The sequence below is a fragment of the Podarcis vaucheri genome, assembly GCF_965113315.1.
Source record: "Podarcis vaucheri genome assembly, chromosome: 5".
Classification (NCBI taxonomy): Eukaryota; Metazoa; Chordata; class Lepidosauria; order Squamata; family Lacertidae; genus Podarcis; species Podarcis vaucheri.
Window position 1 is genome coordinate 50,119,592 of NC_138763.1, and position 22,891 is coordinate 50,142,482.

The 22,891-nt window shown below is 40.7% G+C and overlaps 1 protein-coding gene and 1 long non-coding RNA gene across 11 annotated transcripts in view; one reads left to right on the forward strand and one right to left on the reverse strand.

Moving 5' to 3' along the window:
* The window catches only part of LOC309533579, a 36,913-nt gene extending 27,000 nt beyond the window's left edge, over nucleotides 1-9,913 (reverse strand). For 2 of the 5 annotated variants that reach the window (XR_014220302.1, XR_014220303.1), the window contains exons 1-3: nucleotides 7,174-8,917; nucleotides 4,174-4,286; nucleotides 1,688-1,861 (exon numbers count right to left, since the gene is read on the reverse strand). This is a non-coding gene — a long non-coding RNA (uncharacterized lncRNA). Of the gene's footprint in view, nucleotides 1-1,687; nucleotides 1,862-3,091; nucleotides 4,287-7,173 lie in introns of all 5 variants that reach the window. The other 3 variants (XR_014220300.1, XR_014220301.1, XR_014220299.1) reach the window with 3 other exon arrangements.
* The window catches only part of RBM20 (RNA binding motif protein 20), a gene marked incomplete at its 5' end in the record, with an annotated part of 106,351 nt that continues 87,741 nt past the window's right edge, over nucleotides 4,282-22,891 (forward strand). For 4 of the 6 annotated variants that reach the window (XM_082225024.1, XM_082225025.1, XM_082225026.1 and 1 more), the window contains one exon: nucleotides 10,225-10,388. In XM_082225024.1, coding sequence (XP_082081150.1) covers nucleotides 10,225-10,388 — 164 coding nt within the window. Of the gene's footprint in view, nucleotides 4,877-10,224; nucleotides 10,389-16,603; nucleotides 16,624-22,891 lie in introns of those variants that run through there. The other 2 variants (XM_082225030.1, XM_082225031.1) reach the window with 2 other exon arrangements.

Sequence of the window (22,891 nt, forward strand, 5' to 3'; positions counted from 1 at the left end):
TGTGTGGGACTACAAACAGCAACACACAACATTGGAAAGATTGTTGTCTGCATTAACCTTTTCAGAAGGGGTTTATCCCTGTGCACTGGGAATTATGACATGAAATACTCCACTGTTGAAATTCGGTGTGAGGATTATCATCAGACTCATGTTTTGTTAACCTACAGCAGTTCCAGGCTCCTGTTGGCACACTAATAGTCTGAGGCTCTTGTTGCAAAGTTTTTGAAGCATTAGCGCTTAGTACTAGGGAATGAAAATAAGAAACATTTCAACATCATGGCCATACGGTGTGCTAATGACTGCTTGGTGATACCTTTTATATGGTTCTTACAAAAATGAAAGCAGATGGATCTGCAGCAGCATAAGTATCCAAAGCCTAGCTCAGAAGCAAATGTGCATGGACTTCAGGGAAGGTTAGATTCACTGGTGAACTTTGCATCTAGATTTTCAAATAACTAGATTTTCCTGTGGTAAAATATTTCCAATGCATGTCCCCCCCACAAGTGGCGTAGGAAGGAGGGTGCAGTGGGTACGGGCCACCTGGGTGTTATCCCTGAAGGGGGTGACAAAATGGCTATGGGCTATGTGACACGGTGGCTCGGGCACCTGCAGGCGCCACGCTGCCCAAAATGGCAGTGTGGGGCTTGCATCCGTCCGCCGCCTCTCCCTCAGCCACCCTACAGCTGGGGGGGCAGTGGCGAGGCTCGATGCAGTGCAATATGCCCCAGCTTGCCCCATCCAGTGGGTGGCTTGCCTTGCGCACGTGACGCTCCGGGAGCCTGAGCTACAGCGCAGTGGGTGCTGTGGTCTTGGGCCCAATTTTGCTACTTTCTTTTCCAAAAGGCCTTTGGGAACTGACTGCTTTAATGAAAGGACTGGTGCTGTGCTGTTTTTATGCAATTATTCGTATTTTTAAAACACAGCTCATATATGTACCTAGTTTTAATTCTATCAATGTTTAATTGTATTTTAATGATTGATTTTTCTATACAGTGGTACCTCGGGATGCGAATGGGATCCGTTCCGGAGCCCTGTTCCCATCTGAAATGGAACACAAGACGCGATGGCGTGTCTGCGTGTGCATGGGTCATGTTTCGTCGCTTCCACGCATACGCGTGGCGTCATTTTGAGCGTCTGCGCATGCGCGAGCGGCAAAGCCCGGAAGTAACACGCTCTGTTACTTCCGGGTTGCCGTGGAGCGTAACTCGAACGCACTCAACCCGAAGCACATTCAACTCGAGATATGACTGTATTTTTAGTAAAATTAATAAAAATCTGTAAACTGCTTTGAGTTTTCTCAGGAAAAAAGGGGAAGTATAAATAACTATATAACAACAACAACAACAACAACAACAACAACAACAAAAATAAATAAATAAATAAATAAATAAATAAATAAATAAATAAATAAAATAATTTCTTTCCCAGATGTTTCTGGCTGGAGTTAGGCATTGGTTACATGTTTCCAGTTCAGTAGCCCATGGAATGATAAAGGGCAAAGCATTTGCATCTGAAGGTGACCAGTCTGCATTCTAGACTGGGATTACCTCACCAAAACAATGTTTAGAAGGTGGTTTAAAGTAAGTTAGCTCCAGAGTGTGGGCAGAGTGCAAATCCCAAGCTTGTAAGCAACAATGAGAAACTTTCTTCCAATTATACGAATTATATGAAGGTGACCCCTTCATACCTTGCTTGTGGGCTTCGGGAGACAACTGTTGACCACTATGGGAAGGAGGAATCTGGACTAGCACTAAAACCCTATGCACGAAGCCAGTGAGGTTGAACCTAAGGTAAGTGTGCATAGGATTGCAGCCTTTGTTTTTAGTGCGATCTAACAGGGCTCTTCCTCTGTTCTTATTCCCTGAAAAATAGAGGACACACCCAAGCTAAAACAGAGGTAAATATGTTCCAATATGCTTCTTCTACTTAAATATTTAGACATTTATGGTGGCACTGCAAGATTTAGGAAAATCTTTACCACAGCATCCATGAGTCTTGCGCTGAACCTGCTGGTTATTTTGCAATCAAATACTCTACTGTCATTTATACATGCAAAAAAGCTGACTTACCAGATGGCCTGAGCTATGGCAACTTTTTTCTTTATTGACAATATGCATACTTTACTATTACATTTTGGTGAAGGCTGCCACTGATGTGCAATCTTTATAACTACAACTAATCCAGAATGTTGCAGCTAGACTGGTGACTGGAAGTGGCCACCGAGACCACATAACACCGGTCTTGAAAGACCTACACTGGCTCCCAGTATGTTTCTGAGCACAATTCAAAGTGTTGGTGCTGACCTTTAAAGCCCTAAATGGCCCCAGTCCTTTATACCTGAAGGAGCGTCTCCACCCCCATCATTCTACCCAGACACTGAGGTCCAGCGCTGAGGGCCTTTTGGTGGTTCCCTCACTGTGAGAAGCCAAGTTACAAGGAAGCAGGCAGAGAGCTTTATCGGTAGTGGCACCCACTCTGTGGAACGCCCTCCCACCAGATGTCAAAGAGAACAACTACCAGACTTTTAGAAGACATCTGAAGGCATGTTTAGGGAAGCTTTTAATGTTTGGTGCATTACTGTATTTTAATATTTTGTTGGAAGCCGCCCAGAGTGGCTGGGGAGGCCCAGCCAGATGGGCGGCGTATAAATAATAAATTATTATTATTATTATAATCAGTTGTTGCTGTTTTAATTGTAACTTTGCATCCACAAGCTGCAGTATTTGAAAGCGACATTTTTGTTTTGATACCCAGCGCTTGTTATTTCAAGTGACTTACACAAATCCGCATGCACCATAATTAAAATTCTGTCCTAATCATCAAAGGAAAGTGAAGGCCAAGGCAATGCATGTCATGCATATCTTGTTTCTCCACTGATCATCCGGTAAAAATAAATCACAACGGATGCCACATAACCTCTCCTTTCATTGTTTAAACAGCTAGAAAGGCTAATGTGAAAACCCATTCTAGGAATCCCATATGAGTATGAAAATATGCTGTACAATAACTATTAAATATTTCTATAATAACGCCAATACTTTTTAGTATTATAAATAATGTTACAGCCTAGTTAGTACAAGAGTGATTCTACCTGCCTCATCTTTACTGTTGAAGGGGCTTAGGGTACAGCAGATGTGCATGTCCAATGCCCTCTGCCAGGAGGGGGGCTTTAATGCTGTTCAGGCTCCTTCTGCGATCACATAAATTGCAGTCGATAGGACTGCTGGTGGTAGCAAACAAAGAGACACAAGGCAGATTGTTATGAACTGGGAGTGGAGAAGCCAGCCATGGATCTGCTGGTTCCAAAGCTGATCTGTTCCCTAGAGCAAAAGATTATCTCCTCATTCCCTCGCAAAAGTCTGCTTCGAATTGATCTGCCCTGTATAGTACTTTCCCCACTTCCTCTGTTGTGTCCCCGTGTCAATTTTTAGATTGTGGATTTCTCAGGGCTAGACCCTCTTGAACCATGAATGGCACCATGCACATTGCTGTTGCTATATGAGTAGTAAATAAAAACATGGCTATCTTACAGCACAAAGAGAAATGAAACTAGTTTATATCTCAGAGTGCTACTGTATAATGGTAGTGTGTAAATGCTGTTAATGTTTTTAGAATACATAAAGGTGAAACTGGGATGCGGGTGGCGCTGTGGTCTAAACCACAGAGCCTAGGGCTTGCCGATCGGAAGGTCCGTGGTTCAAATTCACATGACAGGGTGAGCTCCCATTGTTTGGTCCCAGCTCCTGCCCACCTAGCAGTTTGAAAGCACTTGAAAAGATTATACCATCCCAATCAAAGTTACAACAGTGACAATTCAAAGTTGATTGGAACCCTAAAATTGTGGTTATGTGTCATCAAGACTCAAGCAGGTGAAGATTTACAGTGGAGTAAAATGGTATTTTACAGACCATCACACAAACTTCCACAGATTCCACATTTGTCCAGGTTATCATGTGATAGGGGAAACTTTCCAACAGAGAGGCTTAGTCAGCTGATGAAAGCCACACACTAACTGTCTCCTCCTGATTCAAGAAAGCATTTGCTAAAGTAATATTGTCTTTTGCATGTATAGTGAAGGGATATTACTGCCTTACCCACCACCTAAAGCTGGTGACAGCATAATCCTTGATCTACATTCTGAAAGTTTAGAAAAGACTGGAGTGTGAAATTTACCAGACCTTTGATGTTTACACATGCTCTTGGATCCCAAAATACTGCCCCACGTAATGAGTGACTATTTTCTGTTCCCTTCTTAATTCTGAAACAGCAACTGTTCACCACTAAAGCTAAAAGAAAAGAAACTGAGCAAAACATAATCTGCTCCTAATTCACAATTATTATTTCAATTTTTTTAAATTGGATTTTACTGTGCACAAACTCTGTGAGATTTGCGGGGCCAAACAGGAATGTTATAGCAGAACAAGCAACATTCAGATCAGTGTGCTAGTTGCTCACCCAATCTCACGTCTATAAGCAGAACTTGTAGTCAATGAAGTTTACTCAGAGTAGGCCCACTGAAATTAATGAACATGAATAAGTTAGGTCCGTTGATTTAAATGGGCCTATTCTGCGTAAAGCTTAGTTGAATACCACCCAGAAATATTTGCATTTTTCATCTGGACTTGCTCACTCAAGAAGTTTCAGTCACAGAGACAGGAGGGAGGAGCAAAGCCCTATAATAATCAGGGCCATTAATCCCAGGAACAGTGGGAGTCAGTGCTGCTTATAACACTTGCATGCTCAAAATATAAGTAAATGAAAAAGTGAGTAAATATCTATTCACAAGTATTTCAGAATTTTCTTTGTGAATTGTTGCATCTGGAGGGCACGAAACTACCGTACTTTTGGAAAGGAGCATGAACTACCCTCATTTACAGTAAGTTACAAAATACAGCAACAACTACCTTTCACTGAAGTTTGCACAGCCCCAGGGGGCAAGAATGGTTAAACCTCCTAACTATTTTGTGTATTGAGTGTGAACTTGTAAGAAATTGATTTTGGGAAGATGATGTTTTTGTAATTAAAAAATAAACTTTAAAATGAATTGACCTCCTTTGGCAATCTTCACAGAACTTTAGCCTAATGGTTGCCATCAATTTGATTTGAATTAATTTTATAATGAAATGATTTTAGAATGTACTATTTTATTGTTGTTAGCCGCCCTGAGTCCGGCTTCGGCTGGTGAGGGCGGGATATAAATAATTTTATTATTATTATTATTATTATTATTATTATTATTATTATTATTATTATCTGTTTATGGAATGTTTGATGCTGTGTTAGTAAACCAGAATAAAAACAAAACAAAACAGTGAAAGGATATTAATTTTATGAATGCCAGTCAAAAAGTTACTAAATAGCAGAATGTTTCTTCAAGCCGGTTGTTATATTAAACAAAAGTAGCAGACAGGATGTGCGTGTTTGCGGGGCATGGTAGAAAAATCCCAGTGTGGATCAGAGTGTAATTTCAAACATATGGTAAATGCAATTTCAGAATTAGAATGTAAACTTTTATTGCATGAGTTGTGATATTGTATTAATAGCATGGGACTGTGGTATGTGTGATGGAGGGGGCCTGTCTTGGATGTTTGTATTGGGCCCTTAAATTTAGAGCATTAAATAGCAGTTTAACATATAAACAAACTGACATGCAAGTTCTGATAGTATAAGCTGATTATTCAGAAAGCATAACCTGAATAGTTTGAAACTTTTAAAATTGGAAAATTGCCTAAAAACACAACTGAAGAAAAACTTTGAATTAAAGTAATTTTTTAGAAGAGCTAGTGGTAAAGGTTCTGTGAGCGACTATATTTTGCTGTTCTTTTCTTCCATTGTTTTTGCATGTGGCAAAATCATTTTCACTTCAGCCAAGTGGATGTAAACTGTGTGTAATTGGAATTTTCCACTTATTCAGAGTGGTTATTGTATTTTTACAGCCGCTGTACACACTTCTTGTACAGGTGTGAATGTCTATAGGAGACAGGGCAGTTGGAGAATCATATTTCACAATAGAGTAGACATTTTAAAATCTGAGAATAAACTGAAGTCTAAAATACATTTTGGCTTACTATGACAAAAGACAATCATATAGGATTGGGTTGTGCAGCCTTGGTTCTTTGTTGCTCCGTCTCTTCCAGGCTCTTGTTTAGATCCTATCAACCTCCCATTTTTCATAGCCTTGCAACATAGCTGGCATTTAAGGAATCAAAAGCATTTGAATAATTCAGACCTTTCCTTTTCATCTCAAAGCCCAATATGGATTGCCAGGTTCAAAAGCAAAAATTAAGAAATGATTTCACCTGCTTAAAAACATGGTAGGAGAAGGGGGGCAAATCTACAGCACACTTGAACTGGACATTTTCCGTTTTCTGAAATCATTTGAATGATAGGTTTTCTATAGGGTGCTGGGAGGAGCCTATGGTTCTCTAACTATATCTCAGAGGACAAAGTGTGGGAGCACAAAGTTGGACGTTGTGTATGTGTATGCATAATCTTTCACCATTTCTTATACGTAGAAGATCCCAAGGTTTTCCTAACTGATTTCCAGTGCAGGTAATCTACCTCTTGTTCCCTCAGAAACAGGGGAAAATATCCTAGGGCTGGAAAAACATACAAGAAAAAAGAGGAATTGATTTGAAACTTTAGAACCAGGAATAGTCTGGGACAGGACACTTTTGCTACCTTGTTTTTGCTCCTTAACCTTGAAATTGTTACATTTTCATAAGGCCTTTGTCTTTTAATTATCTATGGCCTTTTTGTGTGGATAGGATGTTTAAACTAGTTTTTAAAAAGTAAAATTGTCTTTAGATTGTTGGTTTTTTACTGCTGGTTTTAATGTATGTTTGTGTATGCTTGCTTGTTTTGCTTAAAAGTCACTATAAGTTGCCATGGCAAAAAAAGCAACAAATAAAAAAATACCATGAAATTACAGACACTTTTGAGACTTTCTAATCCTATCTCTACCAGATAATTCTCAGAAGTCTCACCAAACTAAAATTCCCAATATTTTTAATGGAAAGCCATAGCAGTACAATTAGTACAAACCAATATTTATAAGTCTGTAGTATATATGTGGTCTTGATGAGAAGGAAGCATAGTTTCATAGAATGGGCCAAAATTATAAAGAAAACTTGTAAAGCAAAATGGAAGTTGATGAAAGGGAACACTACATACCTGAGTTTGGAACTGTAAAAACATTTCTGAGTTCAAGAGGAGACGAAAAGCACAAGCAGATGTAAAAGTGATGAAAGAGGTGTAAATCCTTACTGTAGTAGTAAGGCTAGTGAAATTAGAAGATGGAAAAGCGCACCTACAGTAAATACAATAGTAAATCAGGCATAGTTTGGTATTACACATTGCAGTCTGACTACTCTCATTTTATTGTTGTGAAATTGTTCTTCCGAGTTTCCCACTGTAACAGACACTAAATCACCACTTACCCTGAATATGAAAAAAACTATAATTTAAAAACAATCCAGTGCCAACTGAACTGCTTTTTTTGTTTAATGCCACCTAAATAGTCTTCACATAAATATTATTTTCCCATGGCGTTTAGTTTTAGCTACTGAATATGACTGACGTTTTAAAGGTCCTTTATCTTGTTTCACTTTCAGATATATTATTCCTTGATATAAAATAGTGTCCCATATACACTTTACCCTCCTGTCTTCCATTTGCATAGATACTGGGGTTTAAATTGGTAATATTGTTACAAAATTAAACTCCATTATTGTAGGTGTTATTTTCCTTTCTTCTCTACCAAGAAACTTGCATAGAAAACATTGCCTGTTCAGGAAATTACAGACATATGTATGTACACAGAAAAAGTGTAAGCTTAAGGCACAATGTGAACAAATCAAAGATTAATCTTCTGTAAGGCCAACTTAATTTTTCAAATCTTTATGCTTTATGAAAAATCAATTAGCTTCAGAGGCTGAAGCAGGTAGGCAGCTGCTGAGCCTCAAGAGAGCCGCCTCATATGGGTCACACCAATCTGACTAGCTGCCACTGAGGAAAAACAGACACTGCTGTTGAGAGGGTCCCATGGGAGACTTAGTTCTACTTGGGTGATCCTCTGTGCTAAAATGGTATATCCTGCAGCAGCCCCTCCTTCCATCCCATCCCAAGCAAGTAACTGAGTGACAGTTCAAGAGAGCAGCCACCTCCACTTGCTTGCCTGCCCTTTCCTGCTGCATCGGCACTGGGGATTGGGCCCAGCACTGCCACTTAGATCGGTAAATGAGCAGATGAGTGATGATGGCAAGGGGCAACCACCATTTCCGCAGTGTGGAAGCTGAGATGCCACACTCTCCACAGACTCACATTTCCTCTGGGTAATGCAGCGAGCCCTGCACAGAGATAATGACCACACAGGTGGTAGCAATTGCCATGGTAAGCAGCAGACCCTGCTTCCTCCCATACTTTATCCCTCTGGGTGGCACAGTAGGTCTTCTGGGTCCAACTGTACCCACTGCACCACCCAGAAAAAATGAAAGCAGCAACAGCTGCTCCTTGCAGGTGCCTGCTTAGGTGAGCAAGCAGTGGAAGCTGCAACCAGCTGCTGCCTCCTGCTTCCTGCTACTCTCAATTGCCCTCTGAGTGGTGGTGATGGGCCTCCTAGGGGAGTGAGTGAGGCAGAGAAGCAAAGGAGGATGAGACTTGCCAATGCCACGTTGCTGAGGAAATTCCAGAAAAATGACCTGTGCTGACCATGTGACAGTCAAATACACTTTGTGGCATGACTATTAGCTGGGAATTTTCTTAGTGCATCTGTAAGAAATGAATGGATGTGCAGGTTTCACAGTTAACTACTGTATATGGAAGGGGTGGGGGTTTTTTTGTCTAAGGGTCCTTCCAGATTGAATCCTATGTGAAAATAGTGACAATCACATATTGGCAAAATCAGGTTGGGCAATGGAAGCTGACCTGGCGCTCTTGCTCAACAAGCCTGCTTCTTCAGAAAAACACCTATCTTTTGCAATAAGGAAAGTGGCAGGGAAATGCACTCTATTGACTTTTCGCAGCAACAGTTGCTTCAAAAGTTTACTGAGCATTTGTCTTGATTTGTTCACACTAAGTTTGTGAGGAGCTCATCTGATGCTTATTGAACACTCAATGGTGATGTCAAGCCATTGTTAACGTTCCCCTTTCCTTGGGAAAAATAACCATGGCGTGGGGAAGGGGAGCAGATTTGCTGTGCAAGAACAGCACATAAACTTTATTTGTGCAACTTGAATTTGTTGGTATTTGATTGAATTCCATCCTAAAATAAGGACAATCGGAGGAAAGGGGAAAATACACTGGAAAGAGTAGGGGAATGATTTGCTTGAGACAAGGCCCACAAGCTCCCAGGGAACAGATCGGAATGAGCAATCAGCAAAAAGGTCGTCTGGAAACATAACGGGGCGAAAAGTCTCCTCAACCACTTTGACTGCAATGTGGGGTTTTAGGGGTCCTGTGAAGGGCTGAAACACACGCCGTCTTGAGGAGGCGAAACAACGCTCCGTGAGGCGCGAGTAAAAGACCACCTTATTCCCACAGGCGAATAGAAGCGCGCACGCGGCCACGCGAACGAACCTCTCGCGAACGAGAGGAGGGCGACGCGAGTGGGCCAGGCGCCACGTGCGCGCGAGAGAGGCTGCGCGCGCCAAAAAAAAACCTCTGGCGGGTGCAGGCGCGAGGCGCGGAATGGCGCCAAAACGTCCTGAGGGGGAGAAGGAAAACAACATGTCGCTGCGCCCCCCGAAGGCCGTGCAGGGGGGGGGACCGAGACGCTGTTGGCGGACCCGGGGGATTTCTCGGTCCGCGCGTCCCAGGAGGAAATGATGGAAGCCTCCCCTGTCCGTTATGGGAGACTTCTTACGACTATCCTAGGTCACGGGCGCCCCGTCGCCTCACTGCAGCGCCCCTTCCCCGTCAGCAAAATCCCCGCCATGGCCAGAAGCCTCCGTCCTGGCGTAGGAGGGGGCCCCTCCTCCCTCCATTGGCTCCGCTGCACCAAGCATCGCCATAAATGCCTCTCCGCAGCCTCCCGCTGCCCCCTCAGCGCAGACACCTTCCAGAAGGGCGAGCGGCCGCGAGGGGCACTTGCCGCCACCGCCGCCGCCGCCTGCGTCGAGTTCCTGCTGCCCACGCTGCCCGGCCGGGGTCGGGTGTCTGGCGCTCTCCCCGCGGCTTCCCAGGGAGGCTCGGGTGGTGCTGGCTGACCCGCCGCCAGCTGCCTGAATGGTCCCCGCGGCTGCCATGAACCAGGCCCCGGACCCCAATGGCCCCGAGCAGCCTGAGAGCAGAGATGCCCGCGCCTCGGCTCCTCTCCAAGCCGGAGGCGGCGGCGGCCCCTCCAGGGGGATGCCACCACCGGCGCCGAACCTGCCCCAACTCATCCAGAAGTAAGAGCCGCGTCGGGACGTTGCTTGGGGCGAGGAGGGCGGCGGGCGGCGGGGGGGGGGGAGAGCGAGAGGCGGCGGAGAGGGGGGTCTCCGGGCTTCCCTTTCGGCTCGGTGGCGCTTTCTCTCCTCCCTCTTCAGCGCAGGGCCAGCGAGGTTTGTTTGCATATAGGCTTCCCTCAGGGATTGTTTAATAACTTCAGCGGTCTTTCCCTCCGCGTGGGGCACATACCAAAAAAGGGACCCCCATTTTATTCTCCAGGGATTAAAAAAAAAAAATTCTTTCTGACCTTCCGCAGCAGCGGTGAGATTTTCTTTGATATATAAAATCCTATGGATGTGGCTCAATTTAGTTCCTCCGCTTTGGTCACCCGCTGCATTTTCTTTTAGGGAGAAAGTCTCGCTCATCTTATGTTTACAAGCATGAGAGTGTTTCTTCTACACTCTTCTTGTTCACATATGAATGTTGCAGCTTTCGCATTTCTTGCCCACTTTTTAAAGGCTCCTCTTGCTAAGGCCTCGATGGGAATTAGATGTGCGGGAATGGAAATTCAGGACAAGTTGGTGCTGTATGTAAAGAGCAACAACCCCAGTTGGTGAAATGGGCTTGCTTTTTGCAATCGTACCGGTCGTAAAAACACTGATAAGAAAGTTTGCATAATTACAGCAGACTGATCTATTTCAATTTCCACACATATCCATCGTGGAGGAAAATTGGTATGTTAATCTGCCCATGGGCTCTATGTATTTTCTTCTTAATTAAATGAAACGCCTGAAGATTAGCTGAAATTGAAATAACACTGTGTAACAGATGCCATAGGCCTGAAGGAAAGTGGTTATATGTATTGGATTCAAAGGTTCCACACCCCCCCCCCCAAATCTGGCTAGAACATTAGTATAAAATAAATCCTGGCTAAATTTTAAATAAATCGGAAAGTGGTTACAATAGCAGACATTGCTATAAGAGTCATAGCTTGCCTTGATGACTTAAAAAGACATGGTGGAGCGATAATTTTGCATGTGGTAAAAAGTCAGCTTTTAATATCATTGCCTAGAGGTCCCAGAGAAAGTAGTTCTTTCTGTTGATTCATCAAATTTGCTGTATGAAGAAGAAAGACTGTGGTGGTTTGTGGAGTAATCCTAGCTTTCTTAATATCTGCGCACTTGTAAAACTGCCTCCCATTGAGAAAGATGATCTAGGCCTTCAAAATATGGTATGGCGCTGTAGACCTTACTTATACATTATTTTGGGGGGTTCCACAACCACAACATTTGATGGAAGCATATTTCAATATTATTTTCTGATTGTTCTTCTATCCATGCAATCCTTTGCATATTTTCTCAGAACTAACTATTTTCTCACTGAACCACTGAGTTCAGTGGGGCTTATTTCTTCATGTTTTTGATTGCAGCCTAAGCACGACAACTTTATGAGAAATTATAGTGGTCTAAAACAATATATTTTTCAGAAACATTTTTGTTGGTTAATGCTGAAATACACAACCTGCTATCATTATGTGTCTTAAAAAATGGAGTTAAAGAAGATAGTTCCAGCCATTCTTTATCATGGAAGCATGGCGTAAAATTGCAAATGTCAAACTTCCATCTATGGTAGTGGAACTTGATCGCGGTATTTGTAACTGCGTTGCATAATTTAATCTCTTATTGCATGTTGACATAATTAATATGCTTCAATATTAACTGTAGTAAACAGAAAATGTTTAGATACATGTTGTTATTGGGTTCATTTTCTGAAACATTTGGAAACTAATATAGAAAGTGATTGGCATAAGAATTCTGAAAAGTGTTTTGTGAACTGAAGACGGTATTAAATCAAGTTAAATTAAAACAGCTATTAGAAGAACAACTCAGAGAGTAGGCCGTCAAATTATTTTGACTGTTAATTATTTTCTATTACTTTTACACATGTAGAAAAGTTCCGAAAATGGCTTTGCTTGTAGGTACTTAATTGTCATCACATACATTTTGTTTTGCTCTATTTATTTTCATATTGCTGAAGCAGAAGTGAACTGTGTTTTACAAGATTCACCAGTATTCTAATATTCCTACTCATAAAATGGTTAAAAATTGATATTATTGTAAAAATATGTAAAATGGCAGGTAAAATGTTTATTATTTTATAGTAAAACAAATGAAATAGCAGTCCTAACTCTTTATAGGAAAGAACTTGATTAAACTCTTAGCAATTCAGTCCAGTATACTGGTAAGGAAGTATTCTGCGCTTTCTGGACAGAAATATTTTTCACAGGTGTAATTATAAGCATTATACATTGAAAGTTATATATTCGTTTATACACAACCATTGACTAAATCTCATAATTATAACGTTTTAGCTAATAGCTTTACATTTACATTTATAGAAAGGGTACAATTTCAGATGGAATATAGTAATTTTTGCTGTGGGGTGTGGTTTTTAATCTGGAAAAATACGGTTTTGTGTAGTGGGGAAATTGTAAGGAAGAGAAGGAGTAAGAATGCAGCATCCTGTATCCTAAATTAATATAGAAGTTTAAATCTTCTAACAAATCAAATTATTACATATTAAAAGTAATTTAAAACATGATGAGAAATACTGAGTGCTGTGTTTATGGGAGACCCTTCAAATCTCCGCTCAGATATTGAGTTTGTGTAGCTTACTGGGTGGCCTTGGGCAAGGCAGCATCTTTCTGCGGACTTCATGTTAACTCTTTATCCCCCATGTCCTGCAGTTCACATAAAAACACTTTGTAGATGTGTATTCCAGTGTTTCAAACATAATATCAGTTTTGGTTAGGCACCTGCGATATACTGATTACATTATTTCACCTGTTCTTTGTTTGAGTGGGAATGCATAAATGCCACCTGATTTAGGATTTTTAAACTGGAACATCTGACTTCCTAGGGGGTGGAGGATTAGTGAAGAGCCTAGGTCGCAGATGGGGAAAGCAGCCGCTCCTTAAGAATGTGGAATCTGGATGAAATTACCGGTATATGGGCATGTTTAGGCAATGGTCTTATAGACATGAAAAAGATTTGGCTGTATTCTGGCTGGGTGAGCGGAGTTCTGAAGAGAGGGCAGAAGGTTGTGGCAGCGCGATGTTTGAGAGCTTGCAATCGAAACCAATAGATCTTGGATATCTATGATGCATTTACCACGATGGTACATGATGGGGGAAAATTATTGAAATAACACTGATGGGAAATAAACAGCATCAGAAGGGACTGGATGAAACAAATTTTAGAGGCAGCAATCCACTTCAAGTTTAATCAGACTTAAATTGAAATCCTCTATGTGCCTAGAAGTAAGTAAGCCATATTGAGCACAGTGGGAATTGCAACCAAGTAAATGTGTATAGGATTCCAGACTTAAAAGTATGATTGAGGAATGTGCGTGCACATCCTTGATAACATCTACAGTAGAGGTTAGTTCTGGGAGAATTCTGTTCTCAGACCAGTGGGAGTAAGAAAGGAAGACTGCAGCAAGAGATTGGATTGTCCCTTATAATCCTGCCATCAACATGATTTAAGCATATCTGGCTTTTTCCCAATTTCTAGCCACTATAAGTTGAAAAAAAATGACAAAGCTGTGTGAATAAATCCTTCAAGGGAATGTCAGGATTTGATCTGGGCCTTTTCATGGATTGCAGATTTTAATATGAGTTCTATACTCCCTGCCCCTTGTACACAGTGTGACGTACTTCTGAGAAGACCTGTATAGAGTTGTACTGTAATATATGAATAATGATGATGCAAGTTCTATACTCCCATTTCTTCCAAATGAGCATGCTTAGGACCACGTGCTATTAGTGTTCTTGTTTTACATATGTTGATACAGTATTAAGATTTCCTATCAACAATTCCCTAAAAACAAACATTTTTGGGAAAAGTAAATACTGCAAGAGTTGTGGGGAAAGCTCACTTAATGAAATACCAAGAATAGATGTGGCCTTTCGCACCTTATGTCCCAAAACAGATTTGGTTTCCAGTTAAGAAAAGAAACTCTTGAAATAATCTAATTTAGTTGCTCTTTTTGACATAGTATTTAAGACACAGTAGTGTAAGATTTGCTTATTGAAGTTTCAGTTTACTTATTTAAAACTGATTTATTTTGTTTTCTGTTGACTGGTGTGAGGCATCAAGATGTAGGATTAGTCTTTGTAACAAAAAAAGCTTTTGATATAGTTTGCTTATAATTATATTTCTAGTGGTTTGACTTTCCAAATGAGTTTCGTATTATCATTCCTTTGTGGGTGTTTTATATGTATTTGAAAGTTTCATATAAATAACAAATAAGTTTCTCCGTTTTGGGATTTTGATTTCCACTGCCTTAGCCCACCCCTCAGTCCAGATGAAGGACATGTCAGATAAACTCCCCCCTCCCCCGTCTTGCCACTTTTGTAAAAATAAACAGGAAGTAAATTGATGTTCACACATATTAAGAAACAGCAAAAAGAACTAATCAGAAGCTTACTAAGCTATATTTTTCTTTATGGTAAGTTCCACATCGAATTACTTTTACCACATGTTGTGTCTAAATATGTTAGTTTTGTCTTAAACATATCACATAACACATTGTATACCTAATGAACTACTTCTTTGACAGTGATTAATAAGATAGTCAACCAGAACTAAGAGTTCTTAAAACCCGGTGGTAAGCATGGTAATCCAAACTGAAAGATGTTGGCATTTAAGAGAAATAGAAGATTCAGGGGGAAATGAAGGTCCACCATAATTTTATGGTTCTTTCATAATTTATTTCACCTGCTGCTGTTTGGTGTACATGAAGAAATGGACCATGTGTATATCAGCTGCTGTCTGGTGCACAAAATGGAATATAGAAACAGACTATTTGCTGTTTAATATCTCATAAGTATACAAACTTTTTTCAGTTTCCCTGTGGGATACGACACGTAACATTTGGAAAGACTTTCATTGTGAGATTTATGCAGCATGGGAAAAAGCTTTTGAAGCCTTTTAGAGAAAGTTCTGAGGTAGAAGAAGTGTAATATTAAGTGGAAATGCTTTCCTTTCAAAGATTGCAGAAACCCCTTATGAATAGAGATTTCCCTTCTTATCTGTGTTTCATTGTTACCGGTAGTTCCAGTCATTAGCCAATTTGGAATGGTCCTGTAGAACATGGTACTTTTGTAGACTGTAAAGGGGAAAGGATCATTGATTTCCACAGAACATGGATTGGAATTGCAACAATGCCTGTAAATTCCATGATGTGTATTATTCTCAATAGAATGATGAGAATTTACCTAAATTAAGCAAACACATGACAGTGAATTCCTGTTAACTGCAACAAAATTACCCAGAGTTTTTAGAAACTGGGAATTTAATATTGCTGTTCCCATGAGTGGAGACACTAGGAAATGTTTATTTTATTAAATCAGTCTACTCTCTAAAAAAACTGAGTTCATTCAAATGCTGTAACTGCCTATGAAATTAACACATGATCAATTTTCTAAATACTTCTTAAGAAGTTTCTCTCTAAAGAGGAACAAATCACAGAAAAATATTTCAGTTAATATATTTTTTCTTTAAATTCATAAAAATTATACATTAGGAATTTTAAGGGAGCAAATGCTCTACAATTGTACATAATAGAGACTAATTCTGGAATTCTTCACAGTCATCATTTTAAATTGTAGTTTTTAAAAATGTTTGTGACAGCATTTTATTCTGACTAACTGTTTGCAGCTAAACATTGTGATTTCAGTTATGAATTTTTCCTTTTATTACTTTTATTATTCCCTTTATGGGCTTTGTGGCAAGTTCTGATTTATAAAGATGTGATCAATCTGTTGTCCTATGCCTCTTTAAGTTTATTAACTGTCAATTACAAGCTGTTGTTTTAAATCCTTAATAAGATCTAGCAAAGCTCCACTTGCATTGTAGAAATGTTAATGCCTTCATTGTTTTGGCAACTCATTCATAATTACTGCCATAGCTATTTCATGTCTGTTGATGGAATCCAATGGACAACGGTTGTGCTTACATGATGACAGGGTGCGTATGTGTTCTAGGGAGCCTCAGGATCACATGCTCACATCCCCCTTCCATGCAACCAAGAGGAGGAGCTTGCATATCTAATTATCAGAGTGGTTTGGCTGTAGCTGTTGTGTCTGGAGTTCTAAGGTGAAGCAGCTGAAAACATCTGAAACGTTCTGGGATAGGAAGTTTTCCTAATAGTCTCTTTCTAATATATGTTCTGAGACAAGGCTGTTTGCATGAGGTACTTTTTTAAATATGAGTGCTCTTTTCCCATAGTTCTTCTTTGTGTGTTCTCAGTGTGCATGATGTGAGGTCAGCGTCTGCGAGATATATCTGTGTGCCCCTGTAATGCGGTCTCCTTGTCTAGGGTTTATATACTGTTCTTTATGCACTATGATGGGCTGAATTCTGTACTCTGTTGTGATGATGTGGGCAACGCAGGATGAGGGAAGGAATTTTTTATTTTATTTTTGGCTCTCTGTTGTTTCAGCAGGTAAGTTTTTGCTTACATTAGATGTATGGTCAGTGTAGCATTATACTAACATTGTAGGTGGGATGAGGATCTGAGTGGCATATGTCCACTCTTTAGCCTGTCAAACCCTTTTCTCTAGCCAGTTTTGGGCTTTCTGTTAGTGGATTCACATCAGGTAATGTGGAGTTTGCATGGTGTATCTAAGGAGCTGTGCTATCGCATCTACACTAGCTGCACTGTATATGAAAATATGCCATATTCTAAAGCTCCCCTGCTGATGTATCTTATTATAGGATTATAACCTTGGATTTATTATTATTTTATTTTGGCTGTTTTGAGATGGAAAGCATTGCTTACTTACAGGATAACTAGTTTTTTTCTTCCCATCAGGTATTCATTAAATTTGAAAAGATTTTGCCGAGAGATTTAACATAATTCTCATGAAGTTGCAATGCCTGTACTCCCCATGGTTTCCAGGGGGGACCATAGGTAGTGAAACTTCTGTTTCTCAAGGTATTTTAATTTATTCACAATTGTAATTCAATCTGAACAGTTTTTTTCTTGGCTAAGTGATTTTATATGTCCATCCTACATTCTAATTATGATCGAGCCCTTTGAGCACTGTTGCTTATGAAACCAAAATGAACAACAGGGAGATATTAGTAGACTTGGAAAAACACAAAGGTTTGCAGAAGTATACAAATAAGGAAAAAAGAACTCTGAGAGGGTAACTTGACAAAACAGTCCAATGAAGACCAAGTGTGCTCAGTGCCATTGGAATTGTTTTGAGGAAAATAGTCATATGGTAGATGGAGAACAGTGGAGTGGCCGGGAAAAGAGGATGGAGGAAGAGCCACATAGAATCATAGAATTGTAGAAAGGTTGGACAAAACTGGATAGCTTATTTCCAAGTTCACACTGATAAGCTATACAGTGGTACCTCTGGTTACGTATTTAATTCGTTCCAGAGGTCCATATTTAACCTGAAACTGTTCTTAACCTGGAGCACCATTTTAGCTCATGGGGCCTCCTGCTGCTGCCACGCTGCCGTCACACGATTTCTGTTCTCACCCTGAAGCAAAGTTCTTAACCCGAGGTATTATTTCTGGGTTAGCGGAGTCTGTAACCTGAAGCGTATGTAACCTGAAATGTATGTAATCCAAGGTAAGGTAAAGGTACCCCTGCCCGAGCGGGCCAGTTTGTGCGCCCATCTCACATCTATAGGCCGGGGGGCCAGCGCTGTCCAGAGACACTTCCGGGTCACGTGGCCAGCGTGACAAAGCTGCATCTGGCGAGCCAGCGCAGCACACGGAACGCCGTTTACCTTCCCGCTGGTAAGCGGTCCCTATTTATCTACTTGCACCCGGGGGTGCTTTCGAACTGCTAGGTTGGCAGGCGCTGGGACCGAGCAGCGGGAGCGCACCCCGCCGCGGGGATTCGAACCGCTGACCTTTCGATCGGCAAGCCCTAGGCGCTGAGGCTTTTACCCACAGCGCCACCCGCGTCCCGCAAGGTACCACTGTATTTAAATGTATGTAAGGAGCACAAGTGAGAGCTGTCTGTAGAAATCAAGAGCTACCCATTGAGAAATCCAATATTTTAATGCAGGTTGGATTTAGGCACCAGTGTGCCCACCCCAGCCTAACCCCCTCTCCACAAAAGAACCAACCTAATCCTAATTAGGCTCAGGCATGCTCAGTAATCATCGAATGCTAGGTGATGGGGGGGAGTAAGCTGCAGGGGAGGGTGAATGCAGTGGAATAGCTGGAACTCTGAACAAAAGCACACCATGTTGAACATTTTGTGTGTGTACACACACCCACACACCAGTTCTCTAAGTGCCACTGCCTATGCAACTAAGACTGCATCACTCACTCTCAAGAGAAGAGGTGTCAGCATACTCAGTGTAAGTTGCAGCTTTTAATACAGTGGATTATTAAACAGCTTGGGAATTGCTTTTCTGTGATTCTGTTCATACCTGTCTGTGACTGTTCTGTGTATGTTTGTCAGTGTCAAGTAAAACTGCTTGTGAGTTTTTTTCTTGCAATTCAGTGGTATATAAATTTTATGAAATAAATGACTGAAGTAGCCACAATTATTTCAGAGGCATTTACTCTCATATGACATGTTAAAGAGTTTAGGATTTTTCCTGCTTTTGGGGACTTGGTATATATATCATGGACAAAACTTTTTCCACACTATCACTTATTAGATATATTTTCTGTAACTCACTGCTTTCTCCCACCTGGCCAAAAATAAATAAAAATAATACGGTGGATGGTACTCATTCATTATGATTACAATGCCAAAGGGTATTTAAAGATAAAAAATAAGTAATTAATATTCATCAGAGTGTAAAAGAAGTAAAGGAGATCGCTTTATAATCTCCATGTGTACTTGATAACAAATTTAGCATTTTATCATTTCATTTTTTAATAAAAGGTCATGCCCAAATGCATCCCCTGTAAAGAAAATTATGTGCTGACAACTTAAACCATCTATAAACTGTTTGTTATTCAAAAAAGATTGGTTGTCTTTTTATAGCTATTTCATGCTAATGGTTATAATGTTATAATGTTTCATGCAAGTTCAGAAACAGTAAATAAAATGAGGCCTGTTGATAAAATAATCCACATGTCAAAAGAGTGCTGGAGATTTGGGTTTCGTTTCTTTTATACAAGAATAAAAATTGTATTGGTTAACAAGTATAATTCTCTACTCTTATCTCTATTTATCTTCTTTAAATGCTTCCTATTAGCACTTCTTAACATTCATGAGTATCCATATTCGCCAAGCCACCTATTTGTACTCTACTCTTTCGCCACCTGGGCACTTGGCACATTCTTTGCCGGTCACCACCCTCCTCCCACTTATGCATCATGCTCTTCCTTCACTTTACAGCTTTATTCAAGGTCACTACACATACAGGAGCTTTCCTTCCTATTTTCTGTGAGAAGTCTGACCCTGATTGTGAGTTGTGAAGGCATGTAAATGAGCTATCCAGAAATAATTTGTAGCTTTATCCTCTTAATTATTGGACTTCTTTTTTTTAAAAGAAAGAAAGATTTTTTTCCCTATGTGAAGAGAATTCTTAAATACTTTTAAAAAACAAAGTAAAATTAGCTATACATTCTAGGCAGCTCATCTCTTTGTGATTGGCTGGAGTGCAATTGAGTATACTGAACTCCCATCACTGTGATAACAGATCAAATGAAAAAGCTGGTGCTACAAAATGAAATCAGAGGCTAGGACAAACTTTGGGCCAAGTTTGAAAAATTGGGTAGGGAAAAATATTTAGTCTGAGATGCTTGAGAGGCCTCTTTGGAAACCCTATACCACAATTTTGATGCTAGTATAGAGAATGCTCTGCCATGCTCAGTCAGATATTTCACATCCTAAAAATGTGGGACAAACAGCAAGCCCCTTTAAAAGGATATTAAGACGTAGGGAGTTTTAAGACAATGCTTTCAAATACACTGAGAGAGTGAAAGGAGTGGAGAGAGCAAGTGATAGCAGGATCTTCAAAGAGCAAAATAAGAGTGTGTATGACTCAAGAGAACCATGAACCAAGTTCTCCTTTTGCAATGCTATTTATCCACTTCCTACTTGCTGTTGCTTCCCTTTGCACCATGGAAAAGCCAGAGTTGAGGGTTGCCTCTCACTGAATAGCGTGAGCTGTCACACATGAAGTAATACGTTGGAAGGAATGAGAAATACAGTGGAACCTTGGGTTGCGAATGTGATCCGTGTGGGAGGCACGTTCGCAACCCACAGCGTTCGCAACCCACAGTGCCACGTCTGTGCACACACGGGTCATGATTCAGCGCTTCTGCGCATGCGCAAAGCGCTGAAACCCGGAAGTAACCCGTTCCGGTATTTCTGGGTTCGGCGCGGTGCGCAACCCGAAATCACATAACCTAAAGCATCTGTAACCCCAGGTACCACTGTAATCTGATATTAGATATGCATGCCTTAAGTACCAGAATATGCTATCACAATTAAGTAATCATTTTCAATAATTCTCTGCTTTTTGAGATAAACTCAGTTGGTTAGAGCATGGTGCTGATAATGTCAAGGTTGCAAGTTTGATTCCTGTATGGGTCAGCTACGCTTACCTGTATTGCAGGGGTGGACTAGATGATCATCAGGGGTCCTTCCAATTCTACAATTCTTTGAATTCTATGATTTAAAGGATGATGAATTTTTGTACACTAAAAAATCCCATTTCCCCCCACTAAACTAGAATCCCCCCCCCCCGCTGCTCACAACCAGCTGTAACATGAGAAAAATGAACTAGACCAGTAACAACTATAGTCAACAGAAGCAGTGGAAAGGGTGGCTAGTGGAAGGAAGAAAAGGTGAGGTGGAGAAAGGCTTCCCATAGGCATCAGGTTGGTCACTGTGAGAAGGGGATGCTGGACTATATGGGCCACTGACCTGATCCAGCAGGCTGTTCTTATGCAGTTATGTTAAGTTACAAGTACACCTATGAATTGTCATGATCCAGAGCAAGGATTCATACTGTTCAAGAAAGTAGACTAGAAGGAAATATATTTTTTACCATATGCCATACTGATTCATTGCAACCATCTCCTAAACAATCATTCTAGGTTCTAAAATCATAAGAGCTCCTTGGTTAATATCTCAGCATTTGGTGCAAGTGATACCTTCCAGTACTGAAGGCAGAAACATTCAGCATGCAGTGGTACACCACACAACTGAGCTCTCTCCAGCTTTGCTGCTGCTGCAATAGTGAGAGGTGAGATCAGTATGGTACAAACACAGTAGCAGAACCAATCTGACATTCCTGCTGATGTGTTTTTATACTGTACTATGTCTATGCTCCTCCATCTCTCCATCCCTGTATGCAGCATTGATGCAGACAGAGGGAGTTAAGGTGAGTGGTGTAGCTCCACTACACTGTCTGCTACTGACTGAAGGGTGAAGATGAAACTGGGAGAAGGAATTTGGGAACAGAATAGAGAAATGGAGGTATACTGTGGATGTGGTCAAATATGTGCAGGAATGTTATACTGACCTAAAATTTTAAATCCAGGAGCATTCTAACTGTGGACTCAAGCAAAATAGAAAAACATTCCTTACTGATGTGCTGGGAAATGTCGCATGTGATGTGCAGTTAGTAGAATATGCATTTAATTATCTAGAAAAAAAAGAATGCTTGGTTATAATTTCTCCCCCATTTTTATTCAGTTATGATGATTAGGTAAGTTATATGTCATCAGGAAAGCTTTGAATTGGGAAAGCGCAATTCAACATTGAAGAACTAAGAAAAGCTTGATAAAATAAGTTTTACAGCACAGTCCTAACCATGCCTTTTCAGAAGAAATTCCCCTTGAATTCAGTGGGGCTTAGTTCCAGATAAATGGGGTTAGGATTGCAGCCAGGCTAAGTGTTATCCCAAGGGACACAGAAAGTACCAGATACCCCTTTCTCAGTGCAAAACAAGCAAGCAAGCTGTGATTTCAGAGAGGTAGAACCAATGTCAAGATTCCTCCTCCTTGCCGTCATAGAAACTTGCCACCACAGAAACCCTGCCCCTACTGATCTTTGATTCACACTGTTGGTAGGACTGGATGTGGACCAACATCTGCCCAGTTTCCCCAAAAGCCCCCAACAGGGGAATTAAGTATGCTAGCTATCGAGCCTGCATAGAGTATTTCCCTCCTCGTAATGGGCGGCATATTGATTAAAGGGGGAGAGAGGGATCTACTTCTGCCCTGCTGATGAGAGCCCAGCAAGGTTTTGAATGAGGTGTATCAACTTTTAGGAGTGCATCCTAAAAATAAATTTATTAGAACCTGTTTTTGCTATATGCCTGCCATCTGATTAATGATTCTTAATCTCACATTTCATATTTCTACTCATTGTTGCCATGTCAATTTGAATGCATTATCTGTGATGCAGCATTTTTTATACACAGAAGACCATGCGTATTGACAAATTATTAGGTACATGGAGTATTTCCTTTCACACAAATGAGTGAAGAGCCATTGGGTCACACACAATGGTTGCTTAT